Source organism: Aspergillus vadensis (genome assembly GCF_003184925.1).
Source record: "Aspergillus vadensis CBS 113365 unplaced genomic scaffold BO88scaffold_17, whole genome shotgun sequence".
Lineage (NCBI taxonomy): Eukaryota > Fungi > Ascomycota > Eurotiomycetes > Eurotiales > Aspergillaceae > Aspergillus > Aspergillus vadensis.
In genome coordinates, this window is record NW_020292055.1 from 715766 (window position 1) to 732004 (window position 16239).

The following is a 16239-nucleotide window of genomic DNA, read 5'->3' on the forward strand; positions in this document are numbered from 1 at the left end:
GCTTGAGGGAATTAAGATTTACTTCGCCCACACCCGACCGCGGGGAAATGGCAGGGTTGATGACGCAGGGTTCAATCTTTGCCGACCCTCAACATAATCAGAAGATCAGGCACCCCATCATCATGCGATAGTTTGTGTTTCTAGCCTGCAGTTGGCAGTGTAGCGGAGGTACGGCTGGGCATGGGTTCTACTCTGTACGGGTGCCTCCTCGTATAGGCACCGTCGACCCTGGAGTCGATGATGTCAGTATCTAGGTACTCCGGAGTACGAACTACAGGATCAAACCCTTTACCCGAAGGAGGAATAGGCCCCGTCCTTTTTCAGTTCGGGTGGCGAGGAATCCAAACGGGAAGATACGAGGGCAAGTTGGGAGGTTGATTGGCGGAACCATTCAATGCCTCTTGCGGAGGGTTCAGCCGCTTCCAGCAGTATTTCGAAGTAGCACTTATTGACGTTACCAGAGCCTTGATAATCTGTTGTTGATCGTTTCCCATGGATATTCAGCTACCTGCATGCCTAATGTTGACTCTGTCTACGTTTCAGACATTAAAACCTCCCACTGCCTGAAAAAAAATGTCCTTTTTATCTTATACCCGCCACAATGAGCACCGTGGATGACCTACAAATAACTTACAGCTTCTTTGTGTTGTCATGATACCGAGGATGGGATATGCGCAAGGTTATGTGGACAACGCCCAACCGTACGACTGCCACTACCCATGGATCCCCTCGGGGCATTGCGAGAGTTTTCGGGTTCAGCCGGTGGTTATGCCGTTCACCATTTCGTGAGTTAGACATATTCATTGCTGTGCCTCGACGGAAATATGGTACGTCTCCAGCCAGCTCCAAGTCACCACACTGACCAACTCCCTATTACCAACTTTGACTGCCCTCTCCGAATCATCAAAATGACCGGAACAGGCTAAATTCCATGAATAGCAGCGTCATGATCGTGTCAACATTGATCCCGAATAGGTCAGTGTAGGTAGAAAAGGGGTCGCCTGATGAACAGCTTCCACGGTTTCAGTCAGATGAGGTAATTGCATTCCTCGTATAGAGCAAAAGTGGTACACGGGGATGCCGTTGGTCATGAGAAATCGCTCAGTGTCTGTATAGTTAAGGGGCTGGACTTCTTCCCTTTTCTGTCTATAAAAGGCCGGCGAATCTCGTCTATCGATGACTCTCCAGCAGCTCAAAACAAGTGAGTTGCATTGCAGACATACTACTACCACTCCACTGGACCCTCACTAGACTACCTCCTTTCAATATGAAGTTCACTTTGCTTCCTGCCCTTCTTTCGACCTCTGTCCTTGGGCTCAACATCGGTCGAGCGCAAGCTACTGCCCAAGTCACATTTATTGGGGCAGCTGGTGCCCAATTCACCCAGGACTTCCCCACTGATGGGTCCAATGTCAAAATAAGTATGTTCCCCGCGCACTACTATTAGGTATCTCGGCTAATATCACTAGCCAACCCCCTCAGTATCTCACACATATCTTGCAGCACCCAGGGTGCTGTCTGTGCCTTTGATGGCATTGACCACAGCGTAACTACTGTGACCGGCGTGGGTCAGGTTGATGTCGGTCCTCCGCAGACCCAGGTTCAGGGGTCTTGCCGGTTCGGATCTGGATCGACTCCCAGCAATCCTGGTCAAACACAGTCGACTGGAGGTCAGGTGCTCATTACCTTTGAGGGTGCTGCAAATGCTCAGTTCCAGAAGCAGTTCCCGACTAATGGTGTCAGCACCAAAATCAGTACGTATCAGGCAAACTAGATATATCTGGGAAAGCTAACCGAGGAAACCAGGCAATCCCCTAAGCATCTCCCACATCTCGTCCACCACGGGTGGCGTTAAGTGCACCTTCAATGGTATTGACAACAGCGTTACTACCATCAATGGTGCCCAGACGGTCGATGTTGGTCCTCCGCAAACCCAAATCTCTGGCACGTGCCGTGCTGCTTGAGGCCATTGCAAGCCATTGTCATCGCGCCTCTTCGGAGACAGATGTGAATGGAGGAGCGGTGTGCTTTTGCCACGGCATGCTTACATTACTTCTGACTTAATGGTATTCTGTGGTAGGATTTTAATTACTTGCTCTTACGGGTATTCTGGTCGTTGTAAGCAGTAATTGGATCGTTTCAGCAAATACTTCCTGCATGTATTGTCTTGTTTTTGGGCTTGAGGACGTCCAAGACCTAATTGAGAAGATAGCACACCTGTACAATCCCTATCCAATTGAGTGCTCTGTATCGGAACTGGAAATACATCATAAATGAAAGTCGTACTCTACGTAAGCTACCTGGAGTTTCGAACAACGGGCCCGTATTGCCTTACTGAATTCAAGAAATGCAGCATGTGCACCTCTGCCTTATCGAACATCCTCTACGCTGTAACCTAATGTCTATCTACGGTTTATGGAAGATCAATCAAAAGAATGACTCATATTCAACTGGGGCCCCGCAAAGTAATACTAGAAATCAGAACTATCTACAAATTCCTCCTCCAATTTCTCATCAAATGCTGTGCCAATCACATCATCACATCACTGCATGCCAATCAATCCGCTATAAATTGAGCTGATCAACGTTTCTGCCACTGTTCCAGTTACAGTGACAGGCCTCGTGGGCACGCTTACTCGTAGGTAATGGTCACCTCGGAGTCGCTGTCGATGGTAACATCAGTGACCACCTGGCCGTTCTCCTCGATCTCGATGATGGTAGCATCCGTAAGGCCAACGCTCTGACCTCCCGCAGCCTTGGCCACAGCACCGGTGAAGGTGACAGTGCCAAAGTCCACCAGGTCGACGAGCGAACCATTTTCCTCGAAGTCTAGGATCCCGTTAGCGTTTGACAAAGTTGGGACAGGAATGTGCGGCTCATATTACCTTCCACAATCCACTCTGCGTTCTGTCCTCCAAGGCTGGAGCTGGAGGACAGCTCCTTGGTGACCTTCTGGCCGGTGCTCTTGTTCTCAATGATAGCAATGCCGGTGGTCGAGGTGTAGGACTCGACAATGGCAACAATCTCATCACCGGCAGAGATGTCGATGCCGCTGAAGTCGTAGGCATAGTCCGGGTACCACTCATACCAGGCATCGAATGAGGCCTCTCCGTCGGTCACGGTGAAGTCAACACCAGTTTGGAGGATGGCGTTTCCATAGGTATCTCCGTCGATACCAACCCAAGCAGATGCAGCCTGGCTGCCTCCAGAGTTGCCAGTGGGCTCAGGGACAGTGAAGGTGCCGGTCACCGCGGTGTAGGTAGCCGCGGCAGAAGGAGGTTCCACCAGCACTGCACCGGACCAGTTGGAGCTGTACTCGACGTTGGTCTGGTTCTTGGTCGAGGCAGGCCTGGCGACTGCCTGGAGGGGTCGGGATCCCTTGCCGGTACCACGGGCCCTGAGGCGAGCCTCGAGGCCACGCTCGGGAGCCGCGACAGCAACGCTGGCGAGGATGGCAGTAGCAATTGCAGCAGTGAACTTCATCTTGATGAGTTGCTAGGTAGTGAACCTGGGAGAAGAGGTGTTTGTGCGTTGGAAGAATGAGCTTTGATGTCTTGAAGAACGTTGTAGTGCGATGGAGATGAGATGAGAAGAACAGCAGATTTATCCTGATATTTATAGGATGGCTCTTGGCTGAGTATCGATCAGGTCAACACTCTTCACTAATGGCATCATCCTTCCTCATACCATCCCAGAGGCAACGCCATGAACACTTTGCGACGATACCACAGCGAACTGCCTGCAGAAAGTGGCGACATCCCGACTGTCCAGATTGAGATGCATCGGAGTCCGGTGGTGGAATCAAATCACCCTAGTAAATTCAGGAGTTTAAATAGCGTCCGCCGTTGGTTATGTGTCCAGGAAGATTACAGTAGTAGCACGTCTTACGCGACGCAAATTGCAAGTCAAATCACGTTAACCACAATCACCTTACACCAGAAAATCTTTAACCGGTGCATCAGTGTTTGATATCTAGCTACATAGTGTAATAGAACTTGTATAAGCGATCTCAACTGAGGGGTTGGCATTGGTAATGGATACCCTGATCCTTAGAGATAGATCCGGCCTACCGATAAACAAGCTATACACAGGGCATCGTCCGCATCCAGGCACCACCGCTAAGGATGCCAAGGAATCAGTTAGAACAGCCATGTAAGCCCGGTTAATTTAATTTGCTCGGCATTGAAGCAGGCATTATCGGCATGACGGCCTATCACCTCCGCGCAGGGCCATTGAGATTGAGGTCAGGCTTAGTTTGCGTCATTTTGGTTCAGATTACCTGACACCCTGCAGAACCCTTGGGCTAACTGCCCCCGGGGAAGGTTCTGCTCCCGTTAAGTCCGAGTCAGGATTTTTCGTAGTTGCTATTTGGTAATCCCTTTGCTTGACGAGACTAAAGAAGGATGGTCTGCGTTATCTACTACATTCAAGAGTTCCTTGATGTTTGGTGCTATTCAAATGTGGTGAATTACACAACGGAAAGGCCGGGTTGCGTCATGTATCCTGATATCCGTACCAGGTGTGCCTCCAGGACTGTCTTTTTTTAACTGCTTGCTTATGTCGCCTTGTTTTCAGTCGTGCTGGAAAGGAGTAGAATATATCATACTGGACTCCCTGCTCCAGCGACCGGCTTGGCCCGCCCTAGGCCACCAAGAGTGGATATAGGTCGATTAGGCGCACAGCCAGTACAACAGTTCATTCTCGACAGGGACTGGAGTATTAATGAATCCCTGCCATATATCAAGGCTCCGTAACTATCAGTGATTATCGATGCAAGACGGACTACTACGAGAAGTAAGTAATCTTTTGAGTACAACAAAGATATATTTCGACGACACTCGCATTAGATTGGAGAATCCACGCCGAAAACTTCTAAAATCAGCATGGAAGACGGAATGAATACAAAATAAAGGTATCTAGTACTCCTGCAGCCGTAGTATTCACAACACAAACAGCCTGAGGATGGTGGGCGAAGTATATACACCTAAGGAGACTTCTGCATTGGACGACCCGACGGTAGCCCCTGTTTTGGTATTGGTATCCGGAACAGACCGACAGGACCCACGCCCCTAGACATTCCTGCCACTCATGGATCATGTCACGCAAGGAGGGGTTTCGGCTGGGTGGGGAAGATGGCTTGCTCACCTCGTTGACAACGCATTATGATTGATTGATTTGATTGATTCGCTTTTCGAACCCCGCCGCTAAAGTGTGCCGCCAGTTCCGCTTCGGACTCTGCGGTCAGAAAGTTGAAATTCAGTGTCGCCGAAGTCAATAATCTTCAGGTCTAGCCTACTGCCGCCAGAATGACCACCCAGGATGAAGACATCATGGCTTCTCTCCTGGAGGAAATCTTGCGCCAGAGTATGGGAGTACCGCAGGCCCTGCGTCTAGCCTAGCGCCCCATGCCTCATTTCGGCGGAACTTGGGTACATCCGAGGCGTTCAGCATCATCATCAATATCGTAATCGGAAGCGGGATTTTGACCTCTCTTGGCGCCATCGACACCAATGTCCCCTCCCCAGGTGCAGCCCTGGTCGTTTGGTTCGTGGGGGGGCATCTTGGCTTGGACAGGTGCTGCAACTATGGCCGAGCTCGGGGCGGCGTTTCCGGGTGAAGGTCCGTACAAACCCTCTGTCTTCGATCCCCCTTCACTCGCTCACTCCTTTCACCGCAGAAGGTGTTCAACAGTACCTCCAGTATATCTACGGCGAGACCTTTGGCTTTCTTGCCGCGTGGACATGGGTCGTTGCGGTAGTGCCGGAGAATTGTGTTCGTGGAAAGCATCTACTCTGCGACCGCGGTGACCGATCAACCTGATAGGATGGCACATAAGCTTCTATTCTCTCTGGTGTTGCTTATCATTAGCATGGCAAACTGGGTCAATTCCGAGCTGCTATCGCAGTCACCGTGGTTGCGGGACTGGGTGTCGTCTGCTATCACCTTGCTGGCTGGGATAAACCCAATCCACAGGAATCCCAGGACCAGTTAATGAGAGCCTGGCTTAGTGCTCCCAACACCGTTGCCTTGGACGGGAGGGAGATAGAGTGGCAGAAGTTACATGGGTGGGAATCTATCGGTCTTTATTCCGCCGCACTTTATGGTGCACAGTGGGCATACTCTGGATGGGATAAGGTATGAGGCAGTGAAAGGGCTGCCAGACTAACCCCCGAAGTATGCTTTGATGGTGGCTAATCCATCGCCAGGCAATCTATGTCAGTGCCGAACTTCCTGCTCTGGCCCGTCAGTTGCCCCTAGCCATCAAGACCGCGGTTCCCATTGCCATCCTCAGTTTCATCGCAGTGAATATTGCCTATTATATCCTCCTACCTTGGAGAGTAGTGTCTACAACTGATAGTGTAGCAGTGGTATAAATGTCTTCATGGGTGTCACTGACATGAAAGTGAGTAAGTATCGCAGGCTGATACTTTGCCGCAGACATCGTTTAGTCACCTACTTGGATCTACACTTGGTGCCATAGCAGCGGGTCTTATCTGCCTGGTGGTGGCAGGACCCTTGCTGGGAAGATCGTTTGGCGCCGGTCGCATAGTGGTTGCTGCAGCCAATTCCAACTGGTTGGCCGACTTCCTGGCCCGCGTTGGCTCCGTTTCAGGGCGATCGACTTCGACAGCATATGCCCCCATCAATGCGATTCTCTTTTCTACCGCCTGGTCCATTGTGTATATTCTCTTTGGGAACTTTCGGGGCTTGGCGACATTCAGTGGTCTGTCTGCATGTATCTTTTTCTTCCTGACCATGGTTGGTGCCATCATCCTTCGCGTCCGTGAACCAGAGCTCCCCCGCCCGTACAAGCCGCCGATCTGTGTCCCCGTTGTGTTCACTCTGGTCAGTGGGTTTGGGGTTGCTCGTGGTGCAGCTTTTGCTCCTGTGCAGGCCATGGTGCTCATTGGACTGTGGCTGGTGGGCCTAGGGTTGTATAGTGCGAGGAGGTAATGGATAGAGAAGGGAGAGGCGGAGAGTTGCGAGAAATAGCTTCGATACACGATGCAAAACCGTCAGGGAGGCGCACTGGATGCTAACTCAAAACATGTGTATCCAAGTCGGGTCAAATTCGGGATTGCGCTTGTGGAATTTTACAGAGCGTAAGAGGTAGTCCTCTCACCCTGCTGGTATGAAGTCGCCGGGGATGCGTTCCCTGCATCGATGGGGCAATTGATCATGATGAAGTAGTGGTGAGTTGAACCCGTCAAGCAATTCACCTGGCTTGCCTGAAAATGCACCGGAGTTCGGAAGTTTATATCCGATGCACCGGCAAGGACTTCACCTTCTGTTGCACAACGGTCGCGACTTCTCACTTGATCATTAGACTATTCTATTGACCGAGATATTCATTCGCACAGCCTTTTGACGGCGGTGGATACTGAAAAGGAACAGCATCACGGTCTTTGCTTTGTTCTGAGAATAGAAAAGCAAAGCATCATCCTGTGTAATCAATATACAACCAGCGTCGTTCATAATATCACCTTTCGTTTACTGCCCGTTCACTGTCCGTTCACTGTCCGTTCGCTGTCCGTTACATCATCGAGCACAGTGGCCAGATGGACCACAAGGAAAAAGGGATCCCTGGTTTCCCAATTCACACTGTAATGGATTGGAATGGACCAGACGACCCTGATAATCCTCGCAACTTCTCGCTGGCCAGGCGTTTCGTGGGAATTGCCAGTGTGACCCTGCTGGCCTTTGTCAGTGCCATTGCAGGTGCCATCTATGCACCCGCACAGACAGCAGTGATGGAAGTCATGAACTGCAGCTCCGAGGTCGCCATGCTCCCACTCGCCCTATATAATCTGGGACTAGCATTTGGGCCTATTGTTGGGGCACCCCTGTCTGAAACCTACGGTCGCAAAGCCGTATATCTTGCAACTACTCCAATTTTCATGTTGTTCATGATTGGCGGCGCCGTGTCGAAGACTATATCGGCCCTGACTCTGTGTCGTTTCTTTGCTGCTGTCTTTGGGTCATCAAACATCAGCAATGCCTCGGCAACCATTCTGGACTATACTCATGACAGCGAACGTGGCACCGTCCTCGCTATCTACTATGCAGCCCCAACTGTTGCTGCGACCCTGGCACCTCTCGTTGGGGGACTTATCATGATTCGCACTGGAGAGTGGAGCTGGACACAATGGGCACCGGTAATTCTCGCGGGAGCTTTCTATTCACCGTTGATCTTCACCAGAGAGACCTATAAAGCGGTTATTCTTCGACGTCGGGCGATGCCACTGGGCGCGGCGGACGTTAACCGTGAGATGATTATTGGCGCTAGATTCCGGCACCTCTTTATAATTCTTTTCCAGCGGCCTATTCATATGCTTCTGACCGAACCAATAGTGACATTCATCAGTCTATACAATGGGCTCCTTTTTGGTTTGTTGTACGCATTTGTGATTTCCGTTCCTTGGGTATTTGAGAAGTACTATGGGTTCGATACGACCGCTCAGGCTCTTTCGTATCTTGGTGTGACCGTGGGAAATATAGTTGCTTGTATACCCCACGCTCTGATAGACCGGTACTTCTTCCTGCCGCGGCTGTATTCGTGGAAACAAGCCCACGAGCCGAGCCTCAAAATGCCTCCGGAGTCTCGTCTTGTATCAGCGTTGGGGGGCAGCTTGCTACTTCCACCATCGTTACTCATTCTTAGTTGGACTGCTAATTTCCAAGTCCATTGGATTGTACCCATAGTATTCCAAGGTCTTTCGATGTTTTCCTGCTTGCTGGTGTATTCCGGGACGAACCTTTATATGATGGACACTTACGGTCCACTTTATGGTGCATCTGCCTCAGGCGCAATGATGTTCAGTAGATACATACTCAGCTGCGCGTTCCCCATGTTCACTCTCCAGATGTTTGAAGGGCTTGGTGTAGGATGGGCAACCACACTTTTGGCTGCTTTTACTCTTGTTATGGCCCCGATTCCGTGGATATTTTGGGTTTATGGATCGCAGATTAGGAAGGCGAGCAAGTATGAGAATACCCTATGAGCTGGTCCTCTTGTATTGGTAGCAGGATTCTGGATCCTCTCGCCGTTCAAATCCTACGCCTTTCAACAAAGTCATGAACGAAAAAATCAATCCCTCAGTCTTGAAGCTGGTCTAGATATGAATATATTACAAGATAATTAATTATTTACTTACGGTCCAGCTTCCCTCTTCTTTGCGTAGGAGTAGCCTGTGACGGAGGATGAAACAAAGATTATGATGAGCTTGGTTAGCAGCTATTTATCATACATTTCGCGATATGTCTGGCTTTGCCGATTTCCTAGCGTGTCTATCGAGGACGATGTAGGTAAAGAAGTGGAAGCAGAGGATGAGGACTCGACCAACTAGTGTGGCCAAGGCAGGAAGGCGAAGAATGCGCAGCAGCTTGAGGGTAACTGTGCTCACTCCACATGGCACGCTAGTTACAATTTATGTCTCTTTCGACCTTCCTTGATTGCCCGCATCTGCTCCCCTGGGATACCCGTTGTAACCAATTCCAGCCCCGCAAAAACCTCGTCGCAGTTTTGCTGACTATCTATCCGTCTCTCCGGTTCACGAATCAAATATTTGATAGACAGCAAATTAGATTGCGTGGCGATCGGACTGAATCGCTCTTGTACTTCTTCGAGTACCCGCTTCAGAAACCCAACAGAATCATCTGGCTTTCCGGACGGGGCAGAGATAACCTCGTTGACAAACCCGTTGGCAACGAGCTCTTCGCAGGGTATCCGCTTGCTCATTACCAAGGCTTCGTTTGCTTTGGAAATCCCAAGGCGCCGTACAAACGAGCGAGACGCTGCACCCTCAGCTGCGACGCCGAGCGAAGAGAACGGTGTGAGGAGAAAGGTATGGGGCGCAGCATATATGAAGTCTGCATGTGCAATGAGAGCTGCCGGAAACCCGACAACCGGTCCATTCAATGCCACGATAAGAATTTTGGAGAAATTGACGAGTATATGGGTGAGGTCGAGATTTAAAAAGTAAATGCTACGCATGTTGCGTCGTATATCGGTTCCGTGGGACATGTTTCGAGAGGTAGAACTAACATCGGTGCCCCTGTTTTGATCAACGGATATCATCATTAGCTCTATGGCCACGACCTAGGGTTGAGTGAAGCTCACGCCGAAAAGAACCGTCCCGTGCCGGTCAGGACTGTTATGGTGATTTCAGGTGTTCTGTCGACATTGCGAAGGCTTTCCCCTAACTGAAAATAGTGGTCCTGGTGCATGGAATTGAGCTTCTCAGGGTTGCTGATAGTTACGACCGCTATATGGCCTTGTAGGTGTACTGTTATCGGAGTTTGGGCCCTCATCCTGGGTCTGTCATCAATTCGATGCAAATTTTCACACTGTAAAAGCCCTATTCCACATTTATCCAAGAAAGCATCGGTCTCGCCCTCCGGCCTACTAGGCAACCTGCATATGCGGTTACCTCCCTATTTGGGTCGCCTGCATATCCAGTTTCGTCATTTGCGCAAGGCGTACCTCTGCTTGGAGATGATCCTTCTGCAACTAAAAGGCACAATGGTCTGGATCTACTTGTTCAGGAAATATGACCGAATGAGGCGGATTTTATATTAGAGTTTCTACGAGCTACATGGAAACTGGGTAGATGGTGAAAGCCACACCTCAAAGGTTTGATTTGATCCGATGCGTCTTTGGAAAGTGCACCTTCCAACGTTTCTCGACTGTAGTATTATCCACAGCACCAGTCAATCCACCCCATCTTCCACGGCAGGCCTTTTCCTCCTTACACCAACGCCTTGATTCGCAAACTAACCAACGAGCAATCTCATCCGCACACTCATTGACTGCTTCGAAAGGAACCTGGTGTGAATACCCTTTCATGACTACATCATGCACACGGCCAGCAACAGCTCCGCCACTGCCTCCCGTAGCAACGCCCGTAACCTGAAGTTTATCGCTCCTCAACTCCGGGAGACTTATATGGGACTCACTACCAAAGATGTATAGTACACTCGGTCGCAAATACGGTAATCGGGAAAACAGTGCTGTTATTTCTGGGCGGTAAAAGGGTATTGATGTCAAAAGCTCAGGGTCTAGATCTGGGTGGGTTAGGCGGTTTCTAATATCATTGGGGCCTGCATCAGGAGCAGGGAGGTCATGGTACGGTCGCCCAAACGAGGCAAGCTCCTGGGCCAGCGGAGTAGAAAGTGTCACAGGAGCTGACCTAGTAGACTGGTTGTTCTTCTCATGCGCAGGAGATTTCGTTGGGTCGTCCCGCAAGCCATATGTTACCAGCCGCTCGAAGGCACGTGGATCCCAGGTCTGGTAAAAGGCTTTTCGACGAAAGGATTCCGCCGCTGCCTCTCGGGATGGCCAATTTTCTCGTCGATGAACAGAGAACTGTAAATGAGGACGCAGCAGCGTACTGTGATCGTACAGATTCTTGTTTCTCAGACGAGTCACTGGACGTGTGATGGGTGGCTCGATGAGAACTATAGCCTGGAACAGTCGTGGATGGATGAGACAAAGGTTAACGCTTCGGATGAACATGTTAGCCAGCTATTTGCAACGGCCAAGATTCACTAATCTGGGGGAAGCGAACAGTGCAAAACTTCCAGCACTATGTGCAATAGCAACTATAGGGTGTGGCATTTCATCTCGTTTGGCATTGATCAATTGGAGAAGATCTCGGCTATGATCAAAGTGGCTCACTAGATGACCGTTATTCATTAGATTTGCTTGTCTTCCAACAATCCCATATTGTCTCTGATGGTAGGCTCACGGTCGATTCCAAGAAGCTCTTGGTTTACTATGCTGCTTTGACCCTGATGCGCGGGATCTGCCGCCCAAATACTACGAATACCGAGCCCGTCTCTATTGCACCGGACCAGCAATTCCTCACAGAGTGGCTCATAGAGCTCCTATATTGCCGGTAGCGGTCAGAGAGACTTCGTGCTATAAGGCCAATAGACATACCTTTGCAAACCCACTCCCTGGAGCGATTAGAATTGTTACAGCCCTAGGAACCGGCCTATGGTCGTTTTGGGGAATATACTGTTTAACAGCCAGGTGAAGAACATCTTCTTGTGTTCTTCTGGTGGCTGCCGGATACTCTCGAATATGTTGACACGGCACCGTATGCTCAATAACCCGAAAAATGCTAGATGAAGCCATGGCTGATTAGATGGCGCCACATAGGCAATGTACGAACGATCGCAATGGCAAGGTTGCAGTAGCGCATCTATTTGTAGATTAGCACACTACGCTATATTTCTAGATCAATCAAGTACTATGGATTACAGGTTTCGCGATCAGAACGAAACCAGAAGATCTATCTCATCGCCATGAGTGATCTCTAGCTATGCTGCAACAACAAAGTTTTTCGCGTGACTAAGCGCTGATCTCAACTCGTAAGTTTACAGGAGTGCCTTGCATCTAGCGAGCTGGTCTGTTACACCATGACATCACAATCTGTCTCCTTGCAACCAAGTCAAGGCTAAACCCAAAAATCTCGCACTAGATCTATAATCCTGTTCACAATCTTCCCCTTTTAGATCCAATCTTCGCTTTCCTAACTAGTTCCCAAGTATCATTCGCTGCAGGCTTCAGCTTTGAAGCATATTTTGCCGAGTCAGGACTGCTGGTCTGCCGCTGGACATACCTGGCGGCCACGCTCTGCAAGATAACGGTGGTTCGGAATGCGAAGAATGCATCACCCCACCAAAGGTCCGATTCTGGATCCCAGCCTGCAGCCTCCGCATACCACTGCACGCACTGCGCGCGACTAGGTAATCCCATCACCTTCCCAGAGCAAAACCCCACCACGTCTTGGTCTAGATGGCTCCAGAAATAAGGATGTGTGAGATTGCAAAAGTCCGAAAGCGGATGGCCCAGTGTAGACATTTCCCAATCAAGGACCGCTATTACTCGTGATTCTGTGGGATGAAAAATCAAGTTATCGATCTTGTAATCACCATGCACTATAGCATATCGATCTTGGGGTCGAAGATCGTGGCGGGAGAAAAACTCGATCAACTCGGCGAGGTGCGGTAACTCTCCTAATGGTGCACTTGTCAAGGGGTCTTCCACCTTTTCCTGTGCTCGTGATAGTGTAGTAAATGTGGACAACTGACGGTCATAGTACCCGCCTTGCCTACCAAAATCTTGCAGCCCGATGGAGTGGGTTTCTGCGGTATGGATTTTACCCAACACGCGGAGAGCATCTCTCCACCTAAGAAGCCAAAGTCAGCTCATGCGAAACAAAATAATGGCGTAGTGAAACGGGAAACTTACAAAGCTGTCCTTTCTGCGGGACTCACTCCGGGCATAGTGGAGTCGGTGAAGATTCGACCATCTAAGAATTGCATAACATAGAATGGTGTCCCGAGAATGTCGTCATCTTCGTACAAACAGTATGTCCTAGGGACCGGGACATTCGTATTCTGCAGAGCAGAGAGCACTCTATATTCCCGCTCAATCTGATGTACAGCCCTGGAGAGGAGCTTTCCTGGTGGCTTTTTTCGTAAGACGTAGGGCACACCACCGGAATCCGTGATCTTGTAGGTTGGGTTAGACTGTCCCCCCTCAAACTGTCGTGCGATACCGGTTAGCCCACCATACCAGGACGCCTGAAATGAGGTTGCTCAACTTGTTCTAATTTCAAAGGACCTCGGATAATGGGTAGCACACGAGCGAAATATTTCTCCAGTGCATGAATGTCTATTGGCTGTTGTGGTGCGTTAGACATCGTGAAGGAGTCGATGTCTTGTAAATACTGCGACGACTGGAGAGTCTAACAACTACGATATCATCCAGGATTGACTGCTACAACAGTTTTATATACTGACCATGTGCAAGCTGATAGCCTGGAAAGAGCAGGTTAAGGAATTCATTATGACGAAGTCCCAACAATAGCAGGCCATGGAGAAACTTAATCCCACAAAATGAAGTTTCATTTGATATTAAGACATACAAAAAGGTGAAATACTGCAACAAACATGGATACAATCATTGTATCATGTTACAAACCAGAAGAACACCCGGACTAGCATTGTGGTTGTGCAGGTTACACAGCGTTATCGATTAGTTCAATTCGGTGAATCGAAGACGCAAGTCCAGTGGTGGTGTTGCCGCAAACAATCCCGAAGGGTGTGGAAACTTATCATCTGCAGTCTCCACATGGAAGCGTTCAACAATCAATGCTATTTGGCGCTTGATTTGCGCCATGGCCAAGTGTCTCCCAACACAACTTCGCGTCCCATATCCGAAGGAAAGCATAGAGATAGTACTTGGAGCGCCTCCTGTGGGCACCTGCTTGGGATTCTCTGGATCGGATCGATCGATCCACCGTTCCAAGTTGAACATCTCGGCATCATCCCCCCAAATATGACGAGCACAGTTTATAGCTTTCGGACAGATTGCGATGTTCGTTCCACGGGGAATATGACGTCCCTTGATGTTCGTGTCGCGAATGGCCTTGCGAAGGAGGAGCCCAAAAGAGGGGAAAAGCCGCAGTGACTCCATGACCATTGCGTTCAAGACAGGAAGACGGTCATATTCGTCTTCATCAAGTGTCACATTTTCACCTTTGCTATGCAGTACTTCCTTGCGTACTAACTGCTGAGCATCTTGATTGGCTGCAAGACAGTAGATCACAAAAGAGAGTGAGCCGCCCGAGCTTTCGAAACTACCTCTTGTTTTAGTGATCTCGTACAGGTGGAAGGAGATCTGGAAAGATTTACCCTGCAGCAAGGATGGCGTTTATCTGTCCTATGTATTCGTCCTTTTCGAGGGCCCCCATTTGGAAAACGTTGGACAAGTAAGTGAGGTGGTCATCTTTTCTATCTGTCTCCGCCAATCCTATTTGCACCATCGAACGGATGCCAGTAAAAAGAACAGATTTTGCGGTATCCATTTCTCCTTCCTCGTGGGAAGGAATTAACCTGTCTATCCAGCGTGGCAGTAAGTTATGTAGGACAAACCGTTTCTTCTTCTGACGATTGCTAGTAAACAACGTTTTCATTGCCTTGAATAGGGGGATGTTTTTGCCCTTAATCGTCTCCAGATCAATTCCCAATGCAACCATACCTGCAGTATCCATTGTGGCTCTGAATACAGCGTCTGTAATGCAAACAACGGCACCTTTTTTATTTTCGACATGCGTGTCACTTTCGGCGATGTTATCTGATAACGAAGTGATATACTCATTAAACTGCCTCGACTTGGCGGTCAAGAGTGGATGAATGACATGGATGTTCGTTTGATTGAGGACAGGCAAGAAGGTTTTCCGGTTTGCCTTGTGTATCTCCTGTTCCTGAGAAACGAGGTTATCTCCAAAAAACCGATTCGCATATCGCCGGAAGGCACGTGATTTTTCGTAGTCGTATGAATGAGTCGCGAGTACTTCGACAAGACCATCCTGGTCCGTAGGAACTATGTACTCGGAGCCAAATAAGCCGAAGAAATGCATCAGTCCATGCGGATAGGGTCTCTCATTGATCCAATGAGTGACTGCGTTCGCTAGAGGCTCGTCAAAGATATCGAACACGTGGTCGTAGAGCCAATTGGCAGACTATAGCTGTTAGCTTCAACCAAGAATTGCGGGAGTATTTCGGTATTGTCTCGAACCTGCGGGCCCGGAAGATCGTTGAAGGTGCTATAGCGCCTTCTTAGAAGGGTCGTGATACAAATAGCGAAAGGCAAGGAAGTCGACCAGGACACAATGATAGTACCGATAAGTGATGATGGGTTGTTAGTAAGAATCCCGAAATGTCGGGCGAGGACGTAAAGAAAGACACAGCAAACATAGAAAGTCGCTTTAATCCTCGTCTCGTATTTTGGCATCTTGTCGGAGTTCTGTCTAACCAGTGAATGGAATGATAGGGTGGATATATTCAAAAACTACACAAGAGAGTATGGAAGGTGGCCTATATTTATATTGCTTTCAACCACGTTTGGTACGACAATAGAGATGTACAAATTGACCGATGTTCCACAGACATTAAATAAGGTAGAAGACCTTACCTACCGTTTCTTAACTGCTTCTTTCCGACAACCCGCATATAGACCTCTGCATAGCCTTCCCAATACAACACCCCACCGCCACCCGCCAACGCTCTCTCCCGGCATCTTGAGAACAGACTGGGTGAAGCAAATTTGCATAATAACACCTCATTTTCACATTCCTTGAGGAGGTCGAGTATAACTGCGAACTGACCGCATACAGTATTCATGTAGGCATATAGACTCCCCGTATGTCATTTTCCCTTCCTGTC

The 16239-nt window shown here is 49.3% G+C and overlaps 8 protein-coding genes across 8 annotated transcripts; 3 read left to right on the forward strand and 5 right to left on the reverse strand.

The window, feature by feature from the left end:
- Positions 1–1267: 1267 nt before the first annotated feature.
- Positions 1268–1964, forward strand: BO88DRAFT_455487 (uncharacterized protein; the record flags this gene model as incomplete). Its single annotated transcript, XM_025710869.1, has 3 exons — positions 1268–1421; positions 1470–1754; positions 1807–1964. The coding sequence occupies 3 exons, from the start codon at positions 1268–1270 to the stop codon at positions 1962–1964; spliced, it is 597 nt and encodes a 198-aa protein (XP_025561263.1).
- Positions 1965–2285: 321 nt separating this feature from the next.
- Positions 2286–3762, reverse strand: BO88DRAFT_466115 (A4/G1 family peptidase). The gene is made up of 3 exons (XM_025711455.1): positions 3688–3762; positions 2886–3544; positions 2286–2829 (listed from the first exon to the last, which is right to left on the reverse strand). The coding sequence occupies exons 2-3, from the start codon at positions 3481–3483 to the stop codon at positions 2633–2635; spliced, it is 795 nt and encodes a 264-aa protein (XP_025561264.1). The 5' UTR covers positions 3484–3544; positions 3688–3762; the 3' UTR covers positions 2286–2632.
- A 1543-nt stretch (positions 3763–5305) lies between these two features.
- BO88DRAFT_489401 (uncharacterized protein) lies at positions 5306–6954 on the forward strand (the record flags this gene model as incomplete). Its single annotated transcript, XM_025712696.1, has 5 exons — positions 5306–5619; positions 5678–5772; positions 5869–6135; positions 6207–6368; positions 6439–6954. Exons 1-5 carry the CDS (start codon positions 5511–5513, stop codon positions 6952–6954), a joined length of 1149 nt encoding a protein of 382 aa, XP_025561265.1. The 5' UTR covers positions 5306–5510.
- Positions 6955–7607: 653 nt separating this feature from the next.
- BO88DRAFT_489402 (bicyclomycin resistance protein) lies at positions 7608–9002 on the forward strand (the record flags this gene model as incomplete). Its single annotated transcript, XM_025712697.1, has 1 exon — positions 7608–9002. The coding sequence occupies one exon, from the start codon at positions 7608–7610 to the stop codon at positions 9000–9002; it is 1395 nt and encodes a 464-aa protein (XP_025561266.1).
- A 419-nt stretch (positions 9003–9421) lies between these two features.
- Positions 9422–10311, reverse strand: BO88DRAFT_344635 (enoyl-CoA hydratase/isomerase family protein; the record flags this gene model as incomplete). Its single annotated transcript, XM_025703238.1, has 2 exons — positions 9422–10055; positions 10121–10311. The coding sequence occupies 2 exons, from the start codon at positions 10309–10311 to the stop codon at positions 9422–9424; spliced, it is 825 nt and encodes a 274-aa protein (XP_025561267.1).
- Positions 10312–10627: 316 nt separating this feature from the next.
- On the reverse strand, positions 10628–12142 carry BO88DRAFT_466133 (alpha/beta hydrolase; the record flags this gene model as incomplete). Its single annotated transcript, XM_025711456.1, has 4 exons — positions 10628–11501; positions 11568–11676; positions 11748–11886; positions 11942–12142. Coding segments are annotated over 4 exons (1323 nt in total), but the record flags the coding sequence as incomplete, so codon positions are not given.
- Positions 12143–12499: 357 nt separating this feature from the next.
- Positions 12500–13712, reverse strand: BO88DRAFT_344655 (phosphotransferase family protein; the record flags this gene model as incomplete). The annotated part of the gene is made up of 3 exons (XM_025703239.1): positions 12500–13196; positions 13259–13554; positions 13614–13712. The coding sequence occupies 3 exons, from the start codon at positions 13710–13712 to the stop codon at positions 12500–12502; spliced, it is 1092 nt and encodes a 363-aa protein (XP_025561269.1).
- Positions 13713–14047: 335 nt separating this feature from the next.
- Positions 14048–15808, reverse strand: BO88DRAFT_427206 (cytochrome P450; the record flags this gene model as incomplete). Its single annotated transcript, XM_025708964.1, has 3 exons — positions 14048–14651; positions 14707–15536; positions 15686–15808. The coding sequence occupies 3 exons, from the start codon at positions 15806–15808 to the stop codon at positions 14048–14050; spliced, it is 1557 nt and encodes a 518-aa protein (XP_025561270.1).
- Positions 15809–16239: the final 431 nt, after the last annotated feature.